The following is a 27,490-nucleotide window of genomic DNA, read 5'->3' as shown; positions in this document are numbered from 1 at the left end:
CAAGCGCTCACCGCCGACCTGCGGGAGCAAAAGCCACGGGCCGGCTCAAATCTGATTGGCTGGGCGGGGAGCGGTCGGAGGTCAGAGTTCGCCCTTCTCCCTCCAAGATGGCGGCGGCGCGCGCCTCCTCTCGGCGGGTGTTCGAGCTCTTCGTGTCGCGGATCCCCTGGACTCTGAGCACTAGTGAGTCTAGGCGGCGGGGCCATGTCGCATCCCACCGGACGCCTCCGGGTCTCCAAGCAAAGGGCCGGGGGAAGAGCGGGGCTCGCCGGCAGCGGCTGGATCCTGCGCGTGTTTCCAGCGGGCCGGGCCGGCTCCTTTGCGCCGCGCCAGTGTCTTCCAGAAGAGGCCAAAGGCGCGGGTGGAGCGGGGCGGCCTGCGGTGCCCTTTCGGGTGGGGTGAAGGGAAGCTGGGCCCATCTCTTAGCTACGGGGCCTTAGGCACAGGTCCATTGCTTGAAAGCTATTCGGGGGATTGCTGGGTTTCGCAGACTTCGTTGTGACTCTACGTTTCCCCCCCGCAGAGGAGATCAAAGATTATTTTTCTCTGTTTGGTGGTGTAAGAAGATGTATGTTGCCATTTGTGAGTATATGCCTTTCTTTCACTAATTGCCCCTTTAGTCAAAACAAATTAACACTGCTGTTCTTCGTGTTATTTATCAATGGGATCTGGGAAATACCTATTAGTTCATAGTATCCAAATTTCCCCATGAAGTTGGGAGTGTTCCTTATGGACAGTTGCAAAAGTTAATTTAGCTCTAGTGTTGTTTTCAGTACTCTGTGTGAGAAACTAATATTTGGCCAGCTCTTCAGAATGCTAGAAGTGGGTGTTTGGACTTTTAGTTACTATTGCCAGTGTTTCTACTGATGTACATAGTGAGTTTGGTCAAATAACTTTTTGGAGCCTTCATCTATTTGCAAAATGGGCATAATAATCTATGTTCCTTGTGCTCTTATAATGTAAACTGTTATAGCAAGTTCAAAGTTATGTGATAGTGTATTTGTTTAAATAGTTAATACTGCATTTCTCAAACTGGGGGTCCTTACTCTCCCGGGGGGTCACGAGCAACTTAGAGGGCGGTCGCAGTATCACAGAGTTTGAGACCTGGACTTGTTAACCTTCACAGTTACATGCAAGTCGTCCCCCCCTTCCCCCCCCTTTCACCAGTGTTCCCTCTAAGGGTACATCTAGACTACATGCCTCTGGCGACAGAGGCATGTAGATTAGACTACCCGGCATAGGAAAATGAAGCGGCGATTTAAATAATCGCCGCTTCATTAAATTTACATGGCTGCCGCGCTGAGCCGATCAGCTGTTTGTTGGCTCAGCTCGGTAGTCTGGATGCTCCACGGTCGACATCAAAGGCATTTGTCGACCTCCCAGGTATGCCTCCTCCTCATCCTGGGAAGAGGCATACCTGGGAGGTCGACAAATGCCTTTGATGTCGACCGCGGAGCGTCCAGACTACCGCGCTGAGCCAACAACAGCTGATCGGCTCACCGCGGCAGCCATGTAAATTTAAATGAAGCGGCGATTATTTAAATCGCCGCTTCATTTTCCTATGCCGGGTAGTCTAATCTACATGCCTCTGTCGCCGGAGGCATGTAGTCTAGACGTACCCTAAGATTTTCCAACCATGAACAGAGAGTTTTGGCTTGTGCGCCAATAGTGAAGTCATGTGCACTGGTTTGGATGTGTGCCACCGTGGCACCCAATTTATTAACACCCACGTTCCTGGATGTCAGAGCAAAACACTCTCCCGCCTACCCCCACCATGCAGTAGGTCCCGTTCCCAGCTGCTGGAGCAGACCTCTACGCCCACCCTGGCTGTGCTGCAGTTCTGGTTCCAGGTCCTCCTTGCCCCACCATGTGGCAGCCCCGGCCACTGGAGCAGACTTGCCACGCAGCCGCAGCAGATCACAGCCTCCTGCCCCAGTGGCTCCCTCACCATAATGTCTCAGGTTGCCCTGCCTGCCAGAGCAGCCACGTGAGTACTGGTGCATGGCTCTACAGAGGAAGTGGGAGGGAGAAGAATTTTTGTGGCTGTGCAGACACACACCTTAGGAGGAACTATGCCTTTCACGCGCACACAATTTTAAGCTGGCTCCCTGTGAAAACCAGATCCTGTAGAGCAGCCTACACCCTCTTCCCAGTGTTGCTCCCTCTGGTGATGATACAGCAGTACAGGGGGAGGGGAGGCAGCTCCATAAGAGCCAAGCGTGTACCAGCTCCTGCCTGCTCCTCTGCATCAGAGGCAGCAGCATGGGGAAGTGGAGGGGTAGGCGGCTCCCACAGAACTGCCTTCCTCCTGTGTGTAAACGTGTAATGGCCAAAAAATTCAGTTTTTACACATTTACAAAAAAACATACTTTTTAACATTCCGTTTGTGGATGCTTCACACCTATGGAAAACAATCCGTCAGCCAGGTACTATTTTTTCCTAAAAATGGGTATTTTATCTTAAAAAAGGTGTCTAACTCACTTACCTCAGTTGTCATATTTAAACATATTTTGACAGAATGGGGGTGAATGCATTCCATTCTGAATAAATTCAGTTCCAAATGCTATATCACTTAATTCTCTGTTAAGTTTAAAATATTTGTCTAAAGTTATCTTAATTGGTAAGGGCACTGTTTTCCAGTCCAGTTTCTCAAAAATGAATACTTCAACATGATAAAAGCATCTTTCCCCCACACTGGTAACCCCAGTATTAAGTAATAGATAGACAACAAAATAAGCAATTCCTTTATTCTTCCTAAATTTCTTGTTGTGAAGTGGGTTAAATTACTTAGTACTACAGCAAATCATCTTTTTGAAAATACAATGGATGTCTTTATCACCATTCATTACTGGACACTACAAATGGAACAATGTGACAAGGCTAATTTCTAGACAGTAAAATCATCACAAGTTGGTACTGGTGTTGTCAGTAGTCATGATTGAAATTCAGTGGCAGAACTAGTTGAAGCTCATGTCTGAGGTACTTTGGTTGATTTGGCTATTGTAACTGGTTTTCTCCTTCATGGATGGTAATGTGTTCTCAGGTGCCAATTCTATTAAAACAAATGTAGGATGTCATAATTTTTCCTATGTATGTTGCTTGTCTTATATTTTCCTAGTGTCTTAAACTACTGTTATTACCATGTTCCCTCACTTTCCAAAGTCTTGTGATTTAGCTCAACTACCATTTAAATGCTGCCACTTAGAGGAGGTTCAGATTTGAAGAAATATCCAACTTTTCAAACAGTTGTTGAAAAGCAAGTATTTTTTGGCTGCTGGATTCAAATTGTGGGAGGAGGAGAGCAGCATCCAGTTGAATTCATGTTCACAAGGCAGTTGGGCACAAGCATTCTGAAAAGGATATGATGGGTTCCTGAAAGAAAGAATTGCATTTTCTCTCATGGATTAAGGATCTTTATCCTGAAAAACTTTGTAATAAAGTACTACATATACATTGTTAACCTGTCAGGCTATTGAGCTACACTTTATTTTGTATTTGGTGACTAGGATAAAGAAACAGGATTTCACAAAGGCTTTTGCTGGGTTGGCTTCTCGTCAGAAGAAAGCCTTCACAATGCATTACGGAAGGAATCCCACATTGTAGAAGGAGCCAAGGTAACAGCTTGTTTCAAATGAACATTTCATTTAATAAACTGAAGTCTTATCTCCTGAGTAGACCATATGTGCTCTTTGTGCCTCTCTCAACACAAGTTCAGTTAATCTATTGTACTGTTTAGATGAAATAATGTAAAATTGACAACTGTAACACTCCCCAAGTTACAACTCCTGAACTTGCTCTGAAGTTACCCCGTGCTTCTTTTTCAGACAGTGTGACTCCAGCCATCGCAGAATCTACTTAAAGTTTAACCCCATGTTGGAATAAAGGAGGAAAACAAATTTAAAGAATAGAGGGCTAAGACAGCCTTTTATCTATTCCACACCTATATAAGCTTAGGGACAATCTGTATCAGTGTCTCTTAACTTTTTACACAACCCCCTTACCTTTCCCATGCCTGGCTGAGAGTGGGGTCAGAAGAGAGGCAGGAGTATAGCTGAGCCACAGCCAGAGTGTAGTGGCTCTTCACCCATCCTTACTGGGAATGGGGTCAGGAGCTGAGCTGTGACTAGGGTCAGGCATATGGCTGGAAGTGGGAAGCATGCCCCCTCAGTTTGGGGACCTTTGATATATATGTATTGCTTGATTCAAGTCATGGGCTAGAATGTAAACGAAGATGAAGACATGCAAAACCTGAACTGTAATGGGATTTAAACGTACAACTACGAACTTCTGTTGCAGTGGAGATTACACAGGAGTTAGTGTAGTCTGTATAGCTCTGTTCTTGATATACCTACACCTAAAAAGGTAGCTGTATTCTGCATTTCCAAGAGTTTGAGTGGCCTTCAAGGGAAGGTGCATGTATACTGCAATTAAACATCTGAAGTAGCATGTGCAGCTTAGGCTATCCAGCTATTTAACTGTGGTGTTTTGCCCAGGCCTGGGCAAAACACCCTCCCCTGGGCCTGATTCAGTGTGCCAAGCTGCCAGATCGGGTGTGCGGCCTCCCTGCCTGCCCTCTTGTACACTGCTGATAAAAATGCTGTTGGAGGGGCAGCTGTGAGCCTGGGGAAGGGTAGAAAGGGTTTGTGTGCTGTTCCCACTCCCAGCACAATCCCATTGACTGGTTTCGGGCCAATGGTAGCTTCCTGTTAGTGTGGAAAGTACCTTCCCTCCTCAGTCTCCTAGTCCTTCAGTAACCACATGGCCCTGCAACAGGCACAGAGTCTACTTGGGAAGGCTGTTGGCTGGGAATCAAGCAAGCAAGTCCCCTAGCCAGAGCCTACCTCTAGCACCTCAATCCTTTGCCCCCTTACTCCAGATAACCCAAGCCCTCTGCTCTGCTCCTGCCCCCATATCCCCTCCCAGATCCTGCACCCTAAGACCCCTGCCCCAGATCACAACCCAAGCCATCTTCCCCCTGTCCTGCATCCATATTCACTCCCCAATCCTCTGCTTCAGGTCAGAACCCCATCGTGCCCAAGGTCACAACCCAAAACCCTTAGTCTCCTAACCCAGATCACAACTGCTTTCTTCACCCAAACTCCCTCCCAGACCCCACACCCTTCTGCACCCAACCTCCATCCCAACCATGCATTTCCTCCATTAATATGGAAAAATACAATCCTTGACCACTTTCCAAATTCTTGGAGTGTCCCCCATCAAAAATTATTTCTCACTCGTGGTGTAGACACTTGGACTGGCGTTCAAGCTCTGGATTGTCTCCCCTGACAGGATTCTGGAGCCTGGGCTCTAGGACAAGCATTTATAATGCAGTTAAACAGTCATGTGGCCAGAACCCAGAGTCAGCATGTACAAGCCAGCTGCAGGTATTCAAGTAAACATAGCCGAAGCAGTCTCATGGAAAGCATTGCATTCATTCATTCTGAATTTCAAAAGCCTGGATGACACCCAACATCAATCAAAGACCTTCTACTAAGTACAGAAGAAGGGCTAGAAGGTGGTGGTTTTGGTCACTAAGACTATCTGGATATCCAAACCCATATTATGCCTTAGGTTTTGTATCAAAGCAGGCATGTTCTCTTGCCTGCATTTATTTCTTCCCTGTGTAATTTAATCAATCCCTTCTTAATTCCACAGTGTGTTGGCTCATTGTCTGAAAACTTGGGTGGATAATGCTACAGTCAACAACTAAGTTAGCCAGATTTAATGCAAACATGCTTAGAACAAAGCATCAGAAAAGTGCTGTCTCCTCTAATGGCCTTAGTCAAAAAGTAAGAGACACTGTCCTCTTAAGTCAGTGATTGCCCCAAACTACTACATCCTCTCTTGGACTCATTCTTACAGAACTAGGCCTTTTGTCAGTATTGTCTAGACCCCTTTCTCTACTAGGACTGTGGAGGATAGAGTAAATTTTTTTTAAATGCCAATGAGAGGAGCAATGTTGATGGGTGACATATTAAATGCATAGCTTTGAAAGTTCAAAAGCTACACGAAGCTTCAGCTGATCCTGACTACTTTCAACCTTAGTAATATTTGCTGTTACTAAAATAATAGAAGTGATAAAATATCTAGACACTAAATCAAGAGCAAGAAGCAGCCTGGCTCTAAGGAATGCAGTCAGTGTAAATTTGAGTCTGAACATTTTACCTTTTACAAATTAAAAATGGGAGGAGTTTATATACTAAGTACACATTTGACAGTATCTTAATTATTTCCTACACTGTTTCAGTAACTGGGTTAAAAATAACATTGACTTATACTACCTAGTTTTAACTTACTGAATTTCAAGGGTGGTTTCCCTTTAATGATGATTTTAGTTAAATACGATTTTCACAATATTGCAAAAGGGAAGTGATAGAGGAATTTAGACTTTAGAGAGGATGCCAGGGATTTACTGGGTTCAAATTGTAGCATCTTTTATATTGAACAAGGATAGTCTACTCTAGACAATAGGCTAATAAACTTGTATAAGGGGAGTTGGCAATATTAGTGAAGGAAAAAGGCAAAATCGTTAGACTGGTCTATAGGAAAGGCTGAGTTTGCTCTTGTAATGAGATGTCTATTTTCCCTCATTAGGGAAGACCATGCACAGGCAGTTTCTCACTAAATCCTAGACCATTACTTTCAACTAGTTTTACTTGTTGTTCTGAGGAAGCAACTATTTTTAACTTTCTTGTTGTGAATCTAGTATTCATGCTTATGGCTCCTGAAATAGTTTGTCCCACAATGAGATCAATGGGGATGGAGCAGGTTTAAGTTGTCTTCTGTTTGAAGTTGAATAGATGTTTCAATTATGGTTTAAACAGCTGCTTTCAATATTTCAGCTACAGGTTCGACTGCAGAAACACAGAAGTTTTCCAAGTCAATACGCAAATGAAGGAGTTGCTGACATGAGTTAGCAGCCTGCAGGAGACTTTATTTCACCAACATGTAAAGAGTCTAAAATAAAAATGTTACTGAGTGGAAATGTGTGAGTATTTCACTTTTAAACAGTATCGATTTGTTTCTCCTCTTCAGCTAAAATATGAACTATACAGCCACCGGAGGGAACAGTGAACCATAAGAAATCTGACAAGCTCCCCCACATTCCATTTATTATAACATAAGCAGGAGGTTAGCTATATACACAAGGAGTACTTCTATCATACTAAGCAAAAGCTTTGCTAGTTGAAAAAAAGCTTTAGGCAAGCATATCTTGCCCTGAGATGGGAGGACAGAATGCTTGAGTGCTGATAGGGCACATGGATGTAGCACAGCTAAAGCTCTGCATAACAATATACCCTGGAATGATGGAAATATCTTCCCTCCTTTGTTCTCTTGGGCTGTTGGCCTGCTTAAAATAATCATTATGCTCATCTGTCTCCACTGCACAGAATTGCTAAACTGCTTCATATGTGACCATCCACTATACATATTCCTCCTGCTTATAGAATAAAAATGTAATGAGCATGGAGTCCCATCTTATAGTCCATTCCTGGTGCTCAATTGGACCAGTCCATTCACTCCTTTCTCCTCTTCTTGCCCTCATGCTCATGTTCTTTAGGGCGGCTGCTATCAGAGGGCCTCTTAGAACCCCCGTGCTGTTTGGCTTCTTCCAAGAACTTGTCCAGACCAAAGGGATCTTCCTCAAACTGGACAGGTCCCTCTCTGCCCCTCTGTCTACGGTCTGAGCCAGAAAATTCCTTATCTGGAACAAACCTGCAGCAAAAGCAAGATGATGATCAGTCCAGATTGTTTTAAGTGGCACAGGAAGAGACTTAGTTTCTCTTTTTTTCTTACCTGTTAGTCTTTATTCGAGCCTCTAAGTCATCACCATACATGTCTTTATCCACATTTTTACTAGGCCTGTAAATGTTCTGGGCCATATCTTTACCACTTCTCCAAGGCTGGTCATAGACATTGTAAATTTCATCCTCTCCTCCAGCAAAGCCACTATCCATGCCCTGAAAAGGAGCAGCTGGTTAATGCAGGAGTTATTCATCAGCATAGAATATGTGAATTTTCAGAAGCATAGTGAGATAATATTAAGCCAATGAATTAGAGGAAGGTACAATATACAACATCTAATGATCATGAATTCTCACTGCTACAAATACTGGCTGTGCAAGGGACATGTGTACCTGCCAGCAGGGAGCAGGAAAGAGCACCTACATTGTATATACAGGGATTATTTCAACTTGCCCTGCCATACAGCAGTTTAACATACCGCACCAGTTTTAGACAGAGTATTATACTGTAATAAAAGTATTTTCGTTTGTAACCGTTCTAGGATTCCTAGGTATTCTTTTTAAAATCTGAGAGGAGGGGATGCAAGAGGGAAGTGGGATTGCAGGGTCTGGGCGATGAGGGGTGTGCTTACCTGGTGCAGCTCCCTGGGGAAGCACATGGCTCCATGTCCCCTGCCACCACCTGGTGCTTCCTTCTGCTACTCCTATTGACCATGATTACAGCCAATTGGAGCAGTGAGGAAAAAACCACCTTCTGGCAGTGCTTTGCTGTGCTGCCATTTCCCCAGCAGAGGAAGGGGGAACATCAGCATACAGAGCTGCTTTGTCCCCCCTCACCAGGTAGTCTGTGGGTCAGATCCAGCCATGGGTTGTCTGATTCCAGCCCCCCTCAGTGGGGAGCTGGGGCTCCAGCCTTGCAGAGATGGAGCATGCAAGGCTGGAGTGTCGGCTCCCCTATGTTGGGGAGGAGTCCAGAGCTTCAGGGATTGGATCCAGGAAATCATAGAGCACTAGAACAGAAAGGGACCTCGAGAGGTCATAGAGTCCAGTCCCCTGCCCTCAAGGAATGTCGGGGCAGGATCTGGCCCCCTGGGTCATAGGTTCCCCACCCCTAGTTTAGAGAGTATCCAATCACTGAATAAAAGGCAATCAGAACATGTTGCACAACAAAGTAGGAGTCACTTTAGCTATCTGCCTTCATACCTTTCCTCTGTAGATTCAGCAGAAAGAGATCACAGTCTCTGTACTGCACTCTCTACAAAGAGATGAATGGGCCCAACATTCACCTTCCAGAAATAAAACACATGGGAAAACGTCTCAGTTCTTTACCTTGCTCTGATTGAAAAGCCTCTGGTCATACTGGACCTCATTGGATGTCCGAGGGTTAGGAACACCTAGGGCAATAACTTCACTAATATCTCTGTTCTCATTTCTCTGCAGCTTTGACCTGAGTTAAAACAAACAAAAATAAACAGGGTTCATTTGGAAGATAATCAAAATGATTAAAGTTAAGATCGAAAATTATGACCTGCGGCTAGAGCAATGACTAAGTTTCCACGAGAAGCTGGATTTTGACCCCCAACTTTCTCTTTTTAGGTTAGAGGTTAACATAGGGTCTCTTCACACAGAAGACATTTTGAGGAAATCATGTTTTAGTTAAGCAAGGCATCTGAGTGTGCTCTTCCACTGTTTATAACATCATAAACTGATTTGGTTTAGAAACGTCTGTATTTGTTTTCAGTAAGAACCAGTAGCGAGGACTATCTTAGAAGGTTATGTGATCATTTTAGAGCCAATCACTATATAAATTCCAAAGTGTAAACTCATGGCTCTGTGAAGTCTTTCAGAGCTTAAAAGTTGCCCTGGCAAAATACACAGGCTTAGCAGGAGAAGCCTGAAAAGTCTAAACTTACTGGTATTTAATTCAAATAGGTGAATTCAAGTGTTTAATGAACTGGAACCACATACCAGGGTGAAATCCTAGCCCTACAGAAGTAAACAGGAGGTTTCCAATTGACCTCTGTGGTCAGAAATTTCATCTCAACTGAGACTACAAGGTTCCTACACTCTGTACCACTAAAGATTCACAACTGAATTTGTCAACATGTTTTCAGCATTTATAAATGCCTTCAGACAAATTATTCTTGTTCAGGGTATATATCTAAGTTTGAGAGCTTTTGAGTTGAAGTAGCTTTGATCAAGAAAATTAGCTTCCAGTGGTTAAGTGCCATGTTAATTATTACAAAACTCTCACTACTTGCAGGGTACCTCTGTACTACAACTAAAAGCCCAAAGCCATTCTCTCTCAGCTGACTCAGGCTCTTAGGGCTGCAAAACTGTAGATTTCTGGGCTCAGAGTCCAACTCAAGACTAGATTCTGCATCCTGAGCCCAAACCAGCTTGAATGGGCCAAATGCAGGTTTTTAGTGTTAGTTCCTAAAGATCAACTTGCACATCCTGTAAACGCAATTTCCATGAAGTTAAAAGCTTTGCAGAAACACGTGGGACACAAGTTGTGTAATCTAAACATCTGCTCCAGGAACTTACACACAGTACTGGCAATGTTGACAAGATTTCAAAATCTGTAACTGAAAGAGTGAGGGAGGAATACGAGTGAAGCCCTCTCACCAATACAGGTCAACCAAATTTGGCTCATCAGTAGCAACTTCTTTACTATTACTTCCCTGCCTACGAAGGGAGTTTCATGAATATAGCTATTAGATATGTTGCTCTTCCTCACTCACCTTTTGTCAGGAGCTGCTCTGGAAAGATTCCTGTCATGCTGTCTCTCTTTACGCCGGTCATGTCTGATTTCGTCCCTCTCCCTAGCTTCCCCATCCTCTGTTCAGACATTTAAGATTGTGGATTATAGACAGCTACTTGTTATTTGATAGTTAAACCAGTCATCACATCAGTAACTGAAGTCAATGTTGATTTATAGAAGATGAAGGACTTCTACCACTTTTTGAATTAGTTAGATGTTTTACAGAAAGTGAAAAAGCAGAATTAAAATCATCCCTTTCTAATGACATTTAAAGTGTTTTTCTAACACCTGGGCTTGACATGATAGATGAAGGATGCAGTCTGTCTCAACCATATTTTCTTGGCTTTCAGGGGGTTAAGTTAAATCCTCAGGGGATACTTTTCTCTCTGTAATGACTGGGAATTAACACTTGACAACTCGCAGGCATGTTAAAGGGTGTCACAGGGATATGTCCCCATGTACCTCAGAAGTTATGTTTTAAAGTTTTGTTAAAATTAGGTTTTAGTATCAAAAGAACAAATCCTGGCATACATGCACTTCCAGCAGTAGGGAACATCCAATAACTCTGTGGATTTATCACCTATTTCAAACCAGAGCATACAGCCAGGGCTCAACAATTAGTGTAATCTACTCGCCCGTGGCAAGTGGATTACAAGCCGGCACAGCCAAGCAGCACGGTCTGTGCATGTGCAGCATGCCAAACCATGTGGCTGGCAAGCGGGGCTCGTTGCTGCTTGGCAAGCCCTGCATGTATTCCAGTACTTGGGATTCATAGTTTAGTAACGAATAGATCTAGTGCACAGTGTAAACTAAAGTATGCACACTTATATTTTAAAAAATAGCTATAGGACTGCACAAAATAAATCCTGTGACATTCTTAAAGACTTAAAAAAAACCTCATTTACATCTTAAGTCAGATTTGTTCTTGGCTTGTGACCCTATCCCTGTGTGGGGTTGTTGTAAATATATAACTCAGTTATAGTCCTGTGAAGAGAATCAGAATGGAAATATTGGAAGACTCTTGACAATGGAAGTGCATTAGTTTGGGGTCCTCCCCCACCCATCTCTCCCTGCCACTGCCACAGCCCCTCCTTTAAGTCAAGGGTTCTTTCTACAAATCCCTCAAAGCTGCTTATTGTTGTGGTCAGAGTGCATCTATAAGCTTTCTGAAGGACCTTCTCTGCAGCATTCAGTGACAGGAGCATCGGGCTCAAATTCAGACTGCACTCACAAATTAGTGAAAGAAACTGATATTTTGAACAGGATTTCTTGCAGGGAGTGACAGGAAGAATGTACCTTTCTCAGCGTGCGTTTTGATCCCAGCTCTCCTCTCTCGAGCTTTCTGAGCCATTTCTCTGAGCTTTTCCTCATGCTTTTCCTTCTCTTTCTGTGCCATCTTTCTCTCCACCTGGGCACGCATCTCTACAGCCTCTCGAGCCTGCATGAGAACACTTGTTAAACAATATGCTGCTAGGACAAGGGATACAAAGAAGAGCAACAGCTCTAAAACTAAACAGACTTTTCAATAGGAATCAGATCATAAACATGAAACAAAGCCTAGTAGTTAAGGCTAAGAAAAGAGCTATAAGCTTCCTGGAGGAGAGCCCATGCTGAGCTGTTGATTCAAAGATCTTGGTGATAAGATCCCTGTGTGTCATATCAGCACAAGAGGAAAATGAAGTAGAAAGCTACAACTTCACTCATTTTTATTTCCTTGTGAAAAATCAACTATGTGGAAGAAAATAATTAAACCAACCATAACTAAACAGATTAAACAACAGCCTGACCTTTCTGTCAGCAATGTACAGAGCCTCAGCCAGCTTTGCAAAGTTTTCATTAATATGAACAGTCTGCAGTCCTCTGCCATCTGCAGCCAGACGCTTGTCTAATGGAATGGTGTACCCCTGAAATGAAAACAGACAGATATTTCATCACCTGAAGGAAACATGGACTACTGAACAAAGAAATCAAAATCTTTACTCGCCGTTAATATGCTCCTGTGGACTTGCTTTTTATGTATTTGTATAATTATACCAGAGAATACAAACCTCATCGTCTTCAGTCTCCCTTTTCCCACAAGGATAATCTATTTTTTTGACTAGCATCTTTATCAAGATGCCATTGATATAGCTCAGCTCTTTGTGTTAAGAACAGTGTTTCTGATGTTAGCCAGTTTTCAAAATTGCTTTTAAAAGCTGATTTCTCCGAAATGTTTTTAATACATATAAAATTGTCACTTCAGGGCTCTGTATCACCAGGACACAAGTGTGGGTGAGAAACAGGGTCTCCCTTCACCTAAAAAATGCAAGTTATGAATGTTACAGGTATTTAGGGAAATATTTAGGGCAGATTTCTATGAATTTTTTGTTTAGCTGGGGTTTAAAAACAGTTTTAACTTAAAACTGGAGTCTCTAATCACTGTGAAGCACAGTTAAAAAGCTGAATTTAGATAGGAAAAAAGTGCCACAGCATGTTGCTTTTCCTGCCTCCTTCATTTGGATTTTCTGCACAGCAGCAACTTGGTCAGTTTGAGAGAATGGTCATAATAGTCACTGCAATTTTATTAGTACTACTGCCTGCAAACACTGATTTGCTGACAGAAGCAGGGGGTCCCTCTATGGTTCCTGCTGAGTAGCACAGCACATACATCTCCTGCTGGGAAATAATTTAGTCAAATTGGAAATGGAAAATTCACTAGTTTTAGAAGGCATAAGTGAGAACTATCTGGAGAGTCTGAGTGAGTGTAAAGAAATGCACTCTGCCCTGATGCTACTTTCTCCTTTTATCAGTTTAAATGCCTTTCACAGAGAACCCAGAGGTTTTGATTTAAAACTCTACATACTGCAATATTATGCAGATTTTATTAAATACCACTTCTTCTCTCAACATATATAATCTCTTCCACATCAGCTCTGTGCTCCTATCACACCTTGACACTTCTAATAAATAGGGAAGAAAAAAACTGAGCTCTACAACTGTTCTCCACTCTGGAAGCAGCAAGTTTACTGAGCTCTAGAGGTTTAAAGCCAGTATTATTCGGCTGCAGATCATTCACAGAAGACTCCCAGCAGGATGCAATATTAAAAGCTGAATTTATGACAACTTAATTACCTTTGCATTTTTCCAGTTTGAAATGCATGGAGGAATTTTCCACTCTTGTTGCTCTTTCACAGTCATCTGAATTAGAGAAAGGACAGAAGAGGGAGGGAACAGAAGAACATTTTTAGAATTATAACAGTAAGGAAAATTCTCCATTTCCTATCTCAAAAAAGACAGCTAGAGAAGTACTGGGACAAATTTAAAAAAACAAAGGTTCTTTGCAAATAAATGGCATGAGGAGTTATGGCCAACATCCTGGAATCCCTGATTGGGCAAGAATGTCCTTTGGAGTGCAGCAGAGAAGTCATAAAGCTCTACAAAGGCGCCAACCATCAAGACAATACCCAAAGTTATAGCCAGATCTCCTCCTCCTTGGACTGGCCATCCAAAGGAATGGTGGTAAAAGACAACACCAGTTGAACCAAGCATGCAGTACAACTAAGAGAGAAAAGAGACCAACTATATACTCATATAGAAATGTGCTTAAATTACATTTCAAAGACATCAATTTAGATGCAAAGACCAAACACATGAGCTAAAGGTTTTATAAAGGTATTGAAATCCTTGTCTAAAGCAATTTGAGGATGCTCAAATCCCTTTAATGATCACTTGTTTGTGTGTGAATGTATGTCTCTCTTTATGAATTTCAAACTATTCTCCAAAGTAGATAGTTAACCTCTAAGTGAATTATTGAAATAGTAAGAGAACTCTGGGTTAAATTAATATAGTTCCAAAGCTCCTATAAATCTTGGATTTTATAAATAATTTTGTGTCTGTGTGAGACTGCCGGAAAGATGCAGGTATTGTGTTAAAGTGTGAAGGGGAATATGTTAAACAAAGCTTAACAAAATTTTTCAAACAGTGAATGTTAATGGGAGAAAAAGCCAAAAGCAATGCTATGGGGGACAATACCTTATGAACTGTATTTTCCTAAAACCAAGCAATAGCCATTGCCTCTCAGCAAGCACTGAGCTAAACTGCTCAAGTCCTAAGGAATGTCTCCCCTTAACTTTCTTGTAAAACTTTTAAGACTGTTTTTCTTAACTTATTCATTACTAAATTACTAAATGTAGTAAATAACTAGCCAGATATATCGAACCACTGATTTGTACCCTCGGTTTGACCACTGTATTATGCCTTTTTAAAAACTTTAGCTTACCGTATATTCCGGCGTACAAGACGACCTCTGAAGTTAAAAAACATCCCCCAAAAATCGGGGGTCGTCTTGTACGCCGGATGCCCCGCCGCCGGAGCCCCTCCGCGGCTTTGAAAGCCTCGGGGGAAGCCGGCGGCGGGGCATCCCAGGCGCGCATGGACTGCCTGCCCGCCGGAGCCCCTCCGCGGCTTTGAAAGCCTCGGGGGAAGCCGGCGGCGGGGCATCCCAGGCGCGCCTGGGATGCCCCCCCGCCGGCTTCCCCCGAGGCTTTCAAAGCCGCGGAGGGGCTCCGGCAGGGGGGGAGCCTATGCGCGCCTGGGATGCCCCCCCGCCGGCTTCCCCAGAGGCTTTCAAAGCCGCGGAGGGGCTCCGGCGGGCAGGCAGCCCATGCGCGCCTGGGATGCCCCCCCGCCGGCTTCCCCCGAGGCTTTCAAAGCCGCGGAGGGGCTCTGGCGGGGGGGGAGCCTATGCGCGCCTGGGATGCCCCCCCGCCGGCTTCCCCCGAGGCTTTCAAAGCCGCGGAGGGGCTCCGGCGGGGGGGGGGGGGGAGGAGGGAGCCCAGGCGCCCCTGGCGGCTTTGCTCCCGGTGCCTCTGGTCTGCTGGGGACCATCTCCAGCAGACCAGGGACACCGGGAGCAAAGGAGGCGGAGGGGCGCTGGGGTATAAGATGAAACCCTATCTTTTAATTAAAAAGATAGGGGGTCGTCTTATATGCCCAGTCGCCCTATACGCCGGAAAATACGGTAGATAGTGAAATGTCACTTGAATTTATTTGTTTATAACTGCTTCCTTAATCTTTTAATCAACATATAAGAGAAATACACAAAACAAACACAGCATACTAGTCAAAGAGCAGTACGGATGTGCTAAATCAAAAGCCTCATCCAACCCTCAGCTAAGGAGAGTGACAGATGTGAGCCTATGTAAAAGCAGGAAATCTAAATCAATCTTTGTGAAGACATATAAGAAAGATACATTTTCAACACTGTCCAGGCACAGAACTTTACATTTCACACTAAATTAATCACCTAGCAACATACTTCAAGGCACAGAAAAGGAGAAAAAGCACCACAGGTACTAGCAAGATAACAGAGTGGGATTTGAGAACCCACACTAGAAGCCAGACCAGAAAACAGCTGTTATATTCAATACCTTTCTGCTGGGGGAGTGCATTACAGGAGCAGGAGGAGAAGGTGGCCCACGAGGAATTTTCTTATTAATCCTTAAGGAAAAAAATAGTGTGATGAAAAGGCAATAAGAAAACGTGTTTACCAAAAACAACTACTTGCTATGAAAAATTCCAGACACTCACTTGAACCTTGGAGGTTCCATAGGGTCCTTCTGCATTTCCACCATTCGAATAACCCTCTGTTTTGCTCCAGAGTTGAAGGCCACACCTTGCTGAGATGGTGTATATCTGAGAAAAGTAGTTGAGAAACATTCAATTCTCTGTACATTGCCAGTCTCATCTTTCCTCTCGTTTAGTTGCTCTGTATTTTTGTTTTGTTCACATCAATTTTTTCATGTGCTTCAACATCAGAATGCATCTAATTAGTCTGTCAGGATTTGAACTGCCCCTTTTCAGGCTATAGTGTCCTGTTTCTGCAACAGAACAGGATATAATATTTAAATTACAAACTGAAGATGAAAAGAGTTTTAGGTAGACAGATGCACAGAGACATTGTTTGACTACTCCCTGGCTATTACCAGGAAAATCCTTTAACACATTTGCAGAAGAATGCTGTGAACTGACCCAAACTCTGGTTTGGGAGCTTTTTGTGGCTGCAGCTAAGATTCCTTCTAAATAAAGACTAGCCTTGTAGTTCAGAACTTATGTAATAGAGAGCCAGGTTATAAAGACCTTATTTTAAGTGAAAACACACATATTGTAGTCAGTTTCTACAGCACACTGTGCCCTCCATAATGGGACTAATCACATTCCATAGAAAGCAATAATCTCTTTAAATGTTTTAACTTCCAGAGTGGAGACAATCAACGTGCTTCAAACTAACTTGTAAATGATGAAGAAGTCTCTAGATCTTGAATAAGTTTCATTCTGCAGCCTGCTGCAAAGGCATAGGTTTCAAGAAAGAGGAGCCTCCTCCCAACAATCAAGGCACGCTCTTTACTAACCAATTCTCCACAAAAGGTTTATATACTCTAACTCCATCCATACCGGATATACTGAGCAGGAGCTAGTTTGTCAGCTGCTCGGACTGGCATGGCTGCTGCAACTTTCTGGGAGACAGACTTCTCCAGGGCTGCTCGCGTCTTTTCAGTTAGCTGTAATCAGGAATACAAATGTTGAGTACCTTAACAAAGAAGAAAAAAAAAAAGTAGTGCCAACAGCTGTGTTCACCAGTGCATATATTACCTCTTTCACTGCTTCCTCATCAGGTCTTTGCAGGTCGGGGTCATCCACATTCATAACTTCTTTAGGTATAAGGTCCGTATATTTGCTGTAAATTACCTGAAACAAATTATAATTATCAGTGCTGTGGAACAATAGATGGAAATGCACCATTCTTGAAGGAGACATTGCAGAAGATGGATTATCGTTTTGACAGTATTTAACATTTATATAGCAATCACTCAGTTTCTCTGCACCACAGTAATCAGGATTTCTGAAAATATGTTTGTAAAATAGGAAAATAGTATCACTCCCATTTTATAGATGGAAACACTTAAAGCAAAGAAGTGACTTGCCCCAAAATGACACAGCAAACTGCAATTAGAGATGGGATTAAAAATCAATGAATTCCTGGCTCCCCGTCCTGTGCTCTGACCATCTCTCTCCTTTTTAGGATCCCTAAACAAAGCTAGACACACAGATTTATATTTCAGTTTTCAAGAATTAGGGAAACAACTTAAATTGCTATCGTGCTTGAATGTATCATCTTTACCACTCTGAAATTGTTAAACACTTGAGAAATTGCCTCATGCTTTTCCCAGCATGAATAATTCAGTCCTCCCACACACAATTATTAAGCCTTAAGCCTCAAGAAGAATATGGGAAAGGAGTGTTACTAAAAGGGTCATGTAGAAAAATCCCTACTGCACCTAGAATTAGGATTTTACATCTGTCTCAATAAGTAATACCAGAAAATCCTGGCTTAAAGGGTTAAAACCTCACAATAGCTATTGTTGGAAGTAGAACTGTGAAATAAACTGCTCCTGATAGTGTATGCTTCACTATAAAATTGACCTGAGGCCTCAGTGCTAAATTAGCACACAAAGGCATTTCCTGCTTCTTATCCACATACTCCAAAATTAATAATCCCTTAAATGAGCATCAATATTCCAGCATCTCACAAAGACGAGTGAAGGACATGTGAAGAACATTATTCCTCTATGGTAATTAACTATAAAACCCAAGAGCTTCACTGCACGAAGAACCAAGCACACTGAAGGAGCTCAGAATATTCTTGGAGACAAGAGAAGACTAAAGGAGTTATCTCAAAATTACAGTATACCTCTGTCAGGTGACTGGGGCACAAATGAGCTTTGTGAACTAAATCCACAGCTCATTACCCACTAAACAGACATTCTACTTGTGTGCAAAGTGGCAGTCAAGTGGATGCAATATGGAGATTAGTCTGACATTAGTGGCAATAACCAATATCCCCACTTCAAAATAAAAAAAAAGTAAAAAAGTACAAGTATTTATGCATTTTATTTGGACCTTTTTGATGATAAGGATGAAGGAAAGTCAGGTAAGAGATTCATCACTATTGGGCTTAGTATTTCATTTTGACATTACTCCAATGTGGAGTGATCAATCTACTCAGAAATCAAGTAAGAAAAAATGTATTGGTCTCACTGAAAGATTCCTTCTGTGGGTTGAGACAGTCTTCACAAGCAGAGACTAAATGTATGCTATTGGAAGAGATTCCTTCATATCATTTAATTATATCTGAAGACACTTCACCTTGCAGTAGGATCTGATCCTTGTACATGCTTAGAATACCACACAAACTGGAGTAAATGAAGAACTTGACTGAAACTTGTCATGTTGTAGCTACTTAAATATTTTTTCAACAATGTTTGATTGTGGCTCTATACAGAGTTTTATCAACTATATATGAAAAGGATCACTGAAATGTAGACATCTACAGAATGGACTGTAATAACCACAAACACTAACAAAACAAGATTTTTCCATTTTGTTCTATGGCAAATTTGACTAACTTCAAAAATCTCCACTGCATTTCAAGTGGAGAAGGCATCATCTATTTATTGAAACTGGAATTCAGGATCACTCAACAAAGACCAAGGATTGACATCACTTTGGAAGGACTGCTTTGGATTGACATCACTTTGGAAGGACCAAAGAGGCAGATGCTATTTTGATATGGATAATGAAATATTTCACAAATTACTAGGTCTATTCTAGTCATGTTCCTGTACTATAGTCATCACTGTGGTATCTGAGTTCTTTTATCAACCTGACTGGCATTGTTCACAAGTTGTTTTCTCTCTCACCTCCAGTCCTGAGGATAGTTATATGTGGCTAAACAGTGTGTCGTGTGTATTCATTAGAGAAAGCAAGATTGAAGAAAAGTGCCTTCTATTTTTAAGCTGGCTCCCCACACACATGGCCCTGCTCTGCGCTGCTGCCTCTGCTACAGGGGCAGCAGCATGGGGGAAGGAAGGGTTCTGCATGTAACCATGAACGTTAACTGACCATGTACATTATCACATCCTTAATTTACATACAAAACTGACTGAGTTTTCACTGTATTTAATTATTATAATTATTAGACACCTCACACTTTGACAGTTGCATAATGAACGTCAATTAGATATTTTTAAACTTTTGAACTTATTTGAAGTTTATGATTTTTAGCCCTCCGAGTGTTTTAAGAAAATGTTCACCCCTCAAAGTCTGAGTCACCTTCACATTCATTGGGCATTTGATATTATTAAAAAGCAACACCTCTGCTCCATACATGCTGGGGTTTTAAATAGCACTCATCACTGTAAAAAAGTAAGTGTGCCCCTCATTGCTCAAACTTTCTTGGGAATCTCCATCAGGAAGAACTTTATTTCCTAAACAATTAATCTATATCAACATCTTGGTGATTTTAAATTAAAAAGCCCTCTATGTTCAGCAGTCTCTTTTTAGATTTCCTTTTGGGTTACACTGGAAAGAGATGAGTAATAATTACTGTAGCAAAGCAATGGTCAAACAGCTGGTCTAGTCAAATGTCACTAACTCTCCTGCCCCAATACTTGTTTAAGTAAAATGCAAGCTTTGATACAGTCTACAATCCGCATCCACACCCTCTGAAATATGGGGTCCTCACAGTGGGCTTAGGAGTTTGCAAAATGGTCTTCAGAATTTCAGGACACTACAATACCCAATGTAGCCACTTCCTCTTGGGAATTACTACTACAGATACAAAAGCCAAATCTTGCCATTGAAGTCAATTAGAGTTTTGTTATTGACATTGGTGGAAGCATGTCTGGGCCCAGGGAGTCTTACAGCATGGCTATTTTAAGTCAGCAACACTGCCCACCCCATACTGCAATGCAATGGAAATTGCAATAACAAAATACAACTCCAGTGCAAAAGGATTAAAACACAAACACTACCAAAATAAATGTCATTGTTACTGTTATGCTGGCAGGCCAGGTGCCAACTTACACCAACACCCCAACCCCACACAACATTTACACTCTTGCTTACTTGTGCATTATTAAAATAAATATTAGATGCTAAGTTGTGTTTAGTGTTTTATAAAATGCTTGTAAGCATGCTGCATGTTATTGTTCTCATGCAATTATACTCTATGCTATAAAGTGAAAACAAGCATTTTCATTGTAAACCTCTGTGACTAGAACACACAACAAACAGGGGAAAACGTGTAATTTCAATGAGAGTCTCTAACAAGATGTTAAATCCTGTTCATTACATGCAAATGAGCCATTGTATGATATCAAAAATCTAAGACCTTTGGTATGTGCATTCCTTTTCCTCCATGAGGAAGGGATTTCTGTAGGAAATGTAGCTATCAGCTTAATTTTGTTTATGGAAGAAAATATAAAAATGAGTGGTGGGTAACCTGCAGCCCATTGGGGTTTTATGTGTGGCCTGAGACACATTTTGTTTACTATTCCCCATGCAGTGTTGCCAGATTCTGTTGCTTTTTTGTGAAGTGCACTTAAAGCAAGGGCACACCAAGTGAGGCATGTGCTGATTCAAATACTAAATTGTGAGAGCCATGTGCTCCCTCAGCATCCAATCAAAGTGCTGCTACAGTTCAATCAGCAAATCTCACAAATTCTAGGTATGCAAGCTAAGGATGTAATGTGATTATTTGTATCGACTATATGATTAATTGATAAGCACCTCTGCAGAATCACAGCAGGGGTTACTCCAGAGGAGCTGATTTGAGCTGGGACTGAGCAGTTCTGGCTTGTGCCAACTCCAGAGCCAGCTGCACTGTGGCTCTGCAGAGGTGCAGTGATCAGCGCAAACCAGGACTGCGCAATCTCAGCTTGTGCTGAGTCCAGAAGCCCCTGCTCACAGCAGCCAGGGGTTGCTTGGCAGCAACAGCTCGTGTCCACGGGTGGGCCCAGCTCCCCACTGGGACACCTGCAGACCAGGGCTGCTTTGCAGCAGCGTCTCCTACCCCTTTCTCTGCCCCTCCCCGTAGAGCTGCAACAGGGGTAGCCAGGACTGAGCCAGCACTCTTTAAACACAGAACCACCTACTGGTTAATTATATAACCAACAAAAATTGTGTCAGCTACAATATCACCAAATTACACGCTTCCTAACATTCCTAATTCATACTGCCCACTTACTAGCCTAGGTTGCCCCTTACTGGTAAAAAATGCCTCAAGGAAAAACGATCAACTCTTTGCTGTTTGAACTCTCACAGGGCTAGGGACTCCAAACTGAAGCAACAAATTCACCAGAGTTATCTCTGGGTTTTCTGTAAAAGATACTTTGAATTGAAAGATCACTACAACTCTGTCACTTGGATTGAGATTGCAATTTGTGTTATGTGCTTGCTTGTTTTAACCTATAAATAACTCTTACTATTTTTTCTATGTTAGTAAACCTTTAGTTAGTTTATTACAGGACTGGCTACAGACATTATCTTTGGTGAGAAATATATGATAGAAACCAGTCTGGGGAAAATGACTGCTCAACCTGAATGTTTCTGATTTTGGTGTAAGTAACCATTTATCTCTAAGTCCAGCTTGCCTAGGTGGTAAAAAATACTGGAGAGCCCAAGAGGACCATCTGTGACTCATAGAAAGGCTCTTTTAGTGATCCAGGAGCATTTGTTACTGGGTTGTTGAAATCTAAATAGAGAAGATACCACCAGTTTGGAGAGTCTGACCTATCTCTGACAATGTACCCTGAGGTCTGAGAGCCACTCCAGATAGCATGATAGCTACATTAAAAGCACACAGGGTCCATTTTTCTAAAAGTTGTGCTTGTGCTATTTTATCGTCTGAATAAGCCAGAAAGAAAACCCCAAATTTAACCCCAAATTACAGAAGTATGACTGAAGGCTACTGCTGACAAGTTGGCCCTCATGCCTTTAGAATGCTCCATGATGACCTAACTCCAGTGTAATACTAGCCATCAACAGGTAACTATAGTAGGTACTTTCATCTATACTACCTGACCTCTGTAAAATCCAAGTTATAATCACAGTTACAAAAAAAAAAAAAAGACTCAAATAACTCTGGGTCATCCTATCTTCCCAGTCATGCCACTCATATCTAACTGGTATTATCTCACCCCCTAAACATCGAACAAAATATGCAAATGTTTAAAAGTCACCATCTAGATTTCTAATGCCAAAATGACGATAGCTTGTTTAAAAAAAAAAAAAAAAAAAAGGTTTAACCCAATTTGTTTAAGGCTACCAAACATACAGATTCCTGCCGTAAGAGTGTATTACCTTGTCTTTTGACTGCCCCTGTCGAGCTATAGCATCGTATTTTATTTTTCCTTCGGCATCCACTTGAACAGCCAAAGCATTGGACATTTTCTTCTTTCGGCCCATATCTAAAGGGTATTGAGCCACGTGAATTTCGGGGAAAGCACCTCCATCTCCAAAATCCTGCACAGAAAGGAAACAGAAGTGAGTAATAAATAAAACAGCTGGCATGAAACCAAGTATTTTTGCCAGTATTTTTCTGCAAGGAATGGGAACAGGCAGAACAATGGCCTTTTTCCCAGAGTGCAACAACCAAATTCTATCTTAGTGTATTCTTTCAGTGAACAGTAGAGTTCTTAAAATAGAAGAGAAAGATGCATTCGTTTTTCTTCAAGTAATGTCCAGAATTATTTATTGTACCAAAGAGAGGCTCTGAATCCTGACTGGAGTATGTAAGGCACTACTAAAGTACCAATAATAATTACAGTATTAGATGCATAAAGGAATCAGGGAACCTGAACTTTCAAGTATTTTATTATTACAATAAAGGAACTACAAACTTCTAATGTTACAGAAGTGACAGTTTGCTGCTGCTAAGTTATATTTGTCATATTTCACAGAACAATTAGCAGTGGACATTTTTAGCAGCTAATTTTTTTGATTTAACAGTGAAACATTCTTTTAATAAAACCAGTAGCTCAGACCTTCAAAACAGTAGGTATGCTAGACTTCAACATGCTGGCACTTGGGTAGGAAATCCAAGCTCCCATACTTCAAGAGCCTTTGCCTGCCCTTTCACTCTGTATCTCAAAAGCTGAAGGAGACAGGCTTCTCAAATCAGATCATTCTGTATCCGTAACAATTGAGATACATCTAGGATTACTGTTCCATGCAGGCTAACAACAATCTGAGATGCATCACCAAGGCTCTTTCATACAACTGCCACATTCCAAGAACCATTTAAAGAATTAAATAGTCTTCAAACCCTTTCCAGACCAAAGATAGTCCATGGTCAGTAAACCAAAAATGAGATTCCTTTTCATAGTACTGCTGATATGTTGCAGACTGATTTTTAAACTGTTTTTATTCTCCGGACCAAAATCATGCTTGGAACAGTTTACTGCTCTTGAAAACACTCATGCTGGTCTATAATATGGATACTTCTAACAGTCCTTCCCATGTACTTTCAGCTCATGCACTGCTTGTGTTTGGAAGTGAGATGGATGCTAGTGAAAGCAATGACAACCAATTTTAAAAAGACATTACCGTATTTTCCGGCGTATAAGACGACTTTTTATGCTAAAAAACATCCCCAAAAAATCGGGGTCGTCTTATACGCCGGGGCTTTTCTCGTCCCGGAGGACACAGACTGCGGGACCTCCCGGTCCCGCTGCCCGTGTACTCCGGGGCGAGAAAAGCTGCAGACCAGGAAGACGCGGAGCAAAGCCGCGGAGGGGCCCCGCTGCCGGCTTCCCCCGAGGCTTCGCAAAGCCGCGGAGGGGCTCGGGCAGCAGGGCAGCCCAGGCGCGCCGCTGCTGTCCCGCTGCCGGCGTCCTCAGAGGCTTTGCTCCCAGTGTCCCTGGTCTGCTGGAGACGGTCCCCAGCAGACCAGAGGCACCGGGAGCAAAGCCGCAGTAGCGGCGGGGTGCCGCGCTTCTGAGGCTTTGCTCTGGCAAAGTCTCAGAGGTGCGGGACCCCGCCGCTGCTGCGGCTTTGCTCCCGGTGCCTCTGGTCTGCTGGGGACCGTCTCCAGCAGACCAGGGACACCGGGAGCAAAGCCGCAGCCGTGGTGGGGTCCCGCGCCTCTGAGGCTTTGCTCTGGCAAAGCCAGGGAGGCGCGGGACCCCGCCACGGCTGCGGCTTTGCTCCCAGTGCCCCTGGTCTGCTGGGGACCATCTCCAACAGACCAGGAACACCGGGAGCAAAGCCGGGGAGGCGGAGGGGCGCTGCCGGTTGTCCTCTTAAGGGGGGGGTAGTCTTATACGGCGAGTATAAGACGAAAACCTATCTTTTAACTAGAAAATTAGGGGGTCGTCTTATACGCCCAGTCGCCTTATACACCGGAAAAATACGGTAAGTACTAATTTCTAGCTTTAGAAGTTTGACAGCTTGACTATGAAAATATTAATTTTGTTAATTAAAATGCAGTAGGGAGAAGAATTAATTAAAAGGCAGAAATTTTAAAATCTTATCTCATCAGACACAAATGAAAAAAGAATATTATATACTAGTGGAAAGCAGCAATTGCTATATAACATATCCTTTTCAAGTCCTGGTGGTTTAGAAAGTATTAACACTTCAAAAGAGTCACTAGTTCCTTGTCCCCGAAGTAGTGGTGGTATTTTTAACATTGATCTGGGACTAAGCACACCAAGTCTCAGACGGCATGCTAAATGTCATTTGAAATCACTGCAAGGAATTTCTGGATCAAAATACAAGTGTCTTAGTGCAATTCTCAAAAACACCTCTTCTCACTTCCAATCTGTCAGCATTTGCAGATGATATGAGATTAACTAAATTCAGGGTAAAGACTAAGAATGTGCATCATCTCAGGTTTCTTCTGACAATCACACATAACACTGAATGTCTGACAAATGCCAATGTTTCTACAAACACAAGAAAATAAAATAAGCTGATATCTATGAAAACATAACTATGAGATTATTCTCTAATTCAACTTTTTTTTAGCTGTCCAACTGTAACCATGCACGGAGAACTTTCATCTGGACTGTATATTTAACAAATCAGAAAAATGAAAATAGACATGTATTCAGAAGGCATCTGCAAGGGCTACTTGTTTCACTTCATAATATTCTCCACAGGGAAGGTTATGTACAATATAGTTAGAAGGTTTCTCTAGTAAGTAGTAATACTATAAAACAAAAACAAACCCAGAATATTTCTACCTGGATTGATGGACATAACCAGTCAATTTCTGATATGGTGGGGCACTATACAATTTTCTGTGCTATGTTCAAATGCTTGGATTTAATCTTTTAAAAAATTCCCCCAAAATAAATGAGAGCTATCACCAGAGTATGAAGTCAAATATTTACCTCTAGCATTCGTGGTATCCATCCTTTTCGATAACCATAAGGGGGAGGTTCCCTGCGCGATGATACCAGTGCAGTCTGTCTTGATCTCTGAGATCTTGCTCTTTCTTCTAATTCTAGCTGGTCCTGAGACAGCTGAGTTGGGGCTGGTAAAAAACTGAACAGACAAAAAGAGAAGGATATTAACTTTGAGACAGTCTCACCCACTCAACACAAATGAGATCAAGTGCAATATTTCATTCTTTGATTAGAGTATTCCAAGGAACTGTTCATCTTTGCCACAAATCTGTGTTGAATCAGAAACAATTTATAACACTTAATTGAGTGCAGGACTTTTAACTGGGCCACAGCTGTCTCTGAGTTGAAATGTTGAAGGCAGCTTCACTCTTCTCTTTCTCCTTTCTTTATCCCCCAGTCCCAGTGCAGTGCATATTTCCCACCCCTGATCGAACAGAAGGAGCCACCTCTGTTTTTTCTTTAGCAACAGAGCTGTAGGAATCTTACAAAACATAACCGCATTCTACATAAGTATGTTTTCTATCATTCTGTCAAAGTGAAAAAGAAAATATCCTCCAGTTCTTAATGACTCCTCACATAAATGCCCACAGACACAATGATACAACTCATTCTGACCAAGGTTTGGTACCCAAGCAATACAAGATGTTCCTTTCTCTGGGGATGAATACACATTCTCCAGAACATCTCTTGTCCCCATTGGTCAAGAACAAAGGGCTGAGCTAAAATCTTAACTTCCCACTTTTTAGTTTGCTCTGCACTCCCATTTCAGAACCAGGCTGCCCCCTTTGCATTTCCTTAAGAAAACGTTTGGCTGCCAAAAGGTTTATATATTGGGGTACACACAAAAAGACGTGTCCCTTAACCTAAACAGAGAATGACACTGACCTCTCAACTTCTCTCAGTAGACTGCCTTAGGACGTAGACAGAGCCGTACACACAATAGGACCTAACAACAGAGTCCACAGGTGTCTGCCCAAGCCCAACACATATGTGTAAACCCCATGCATAAGCATGCCCTGGACGCCGCTGTATCAGACCCCAGGCTCCCTATGCGCCGGTGACCACGGAGGAGTGGCTGTGTAGCACCTCGGAGAAGGAATCACTGGGGATCCGCTACCCCCACACGGGGTGTGCGGAGGGGGCATTAACCCTGTCAGCGGCAAACAACTCGCTGCGATTCTGGAGGGAGGTTCCTGTCCGTAACTAGCTCCCTCCCCAGACCCCTAGCACGGGCCCGTGGCATAGGCCCGGGGTGGCCGCCGAGCCCCCGACCCTGGGTGCACACGGTCTCCTCCAGGGCCGCCCTTGGCGCAGGCAGCTCCTACCCTCCCCCAGCCCAGTGCAGGCCGGTGGGAGGTGTCCGGTCCCCACGCCCCGGCCTGTCTCTACGGGCCTGGCCCCCTGGGGGATAAGTCCGCGGCTGGGAGCTGGGGAAAGGCCCCGGCTCGGAGAGGCCTACACGGCGCCAGCCTGGCTTGTCCCTTGGCAGGGCCAACAGCCCCCTCGCACCCGGAAGAGGCTCTTCGGGCCCCGAAGAGCGCGGGGTACAAGGGACGTTGGAATAGGACCAGGACGGAAGCACTGCGGCCCTGAGCCCCACCAACCTGGTGAGCGCCATCTTCCTCGTCTCGCTCGGGGACCCTAGCCGCACGAAGGGGATAGCAAACGCGCAGGCGCAGATATCAAAAGCATGCTGGGAGTTGTAGTCTTTCAGCTTTCCTCAGCGCGAAGACCATACGCTACACTCCGCA

The 27,490-nt window shown here is 43.0% G+C and overlaps 2 protein-coding genes across 2 annotated transcripts; one reads left to right on the top strand and one right to left on the bottom strand.

Annotated features, from left to right (window-relative positions):
- The first annotated feature begins 10 nt into the window (after window positions 1-10).
- On the top strand, window positions 11-6,985 carry SLIRP (SRA stem-loop interacting RNA binding protein). Its single transcript, XM_075926792.2, has 4 exons — window positions 11-183; window positions 524-582; window positions 3,507-3,614; window positions 6,843-6,985. The coding sequence occupies exons 1-4, from the start codon at window positions 108-110 to the stop codon at window positions 6,915-6,917; spliced, it is 318 nt and encodes a 105-aa protein (XP_075782907.1). The 5' UTR covers window positions 11-107; the 3' UTR covers window positions 6,918-6,985.
- SNW1 (SNW domain containing 1) lies at window positions 6,914-27,490 on the bottom strand. Its single transcript, XM_006115987.5, has 14 exons — window positions 27,344-27,490; window positions 25,725-25,878; window positions 22,690-22,851; window positions 17,140-17,235; window positions 16,942-17,048; window positions 16,078-16,182; window positions 15,918-15,987; window positions 13,621-13,686; window positions 12,297-12,413; window positions 11,806-11,947; window positions 10,490-10,586; window positions 9,075-9,192; window positions 7,798-7,961; window positions 6,914-7,716 (listed from the first exon to the last, which is right to left on the bottom strand). The coding sequence occupies exons 1-14, from the start codon at window positions 27,355-27,357 to the stop codon at window positions 7,518-7,520; spliced, it is 1,611 nt and encodes a 536-aa protein (XP_006116049.1). The 5' UTR covers window positions 27,358-27,490; the 3' UTR covers window positions 6,914-7,517.

Source organism: Pelodiscus sinensis, chromosome 5 (genome assembly GCF_052426305.1).
Source record: "Pelodiscus sinensis isolate ZL-2025 chromosome 5, ASM5242630v1, whole genome shotgun sequence".
Classification (NCBI taxonomy): Eukaryota; Metazoa; Chordata; order Testudines; family Trionychidae; genus Pelodiscus; species Pelodiscus sinensis.
This window is presented reverse-complemented; position numbering and strand designations above follow the sequence as displayed.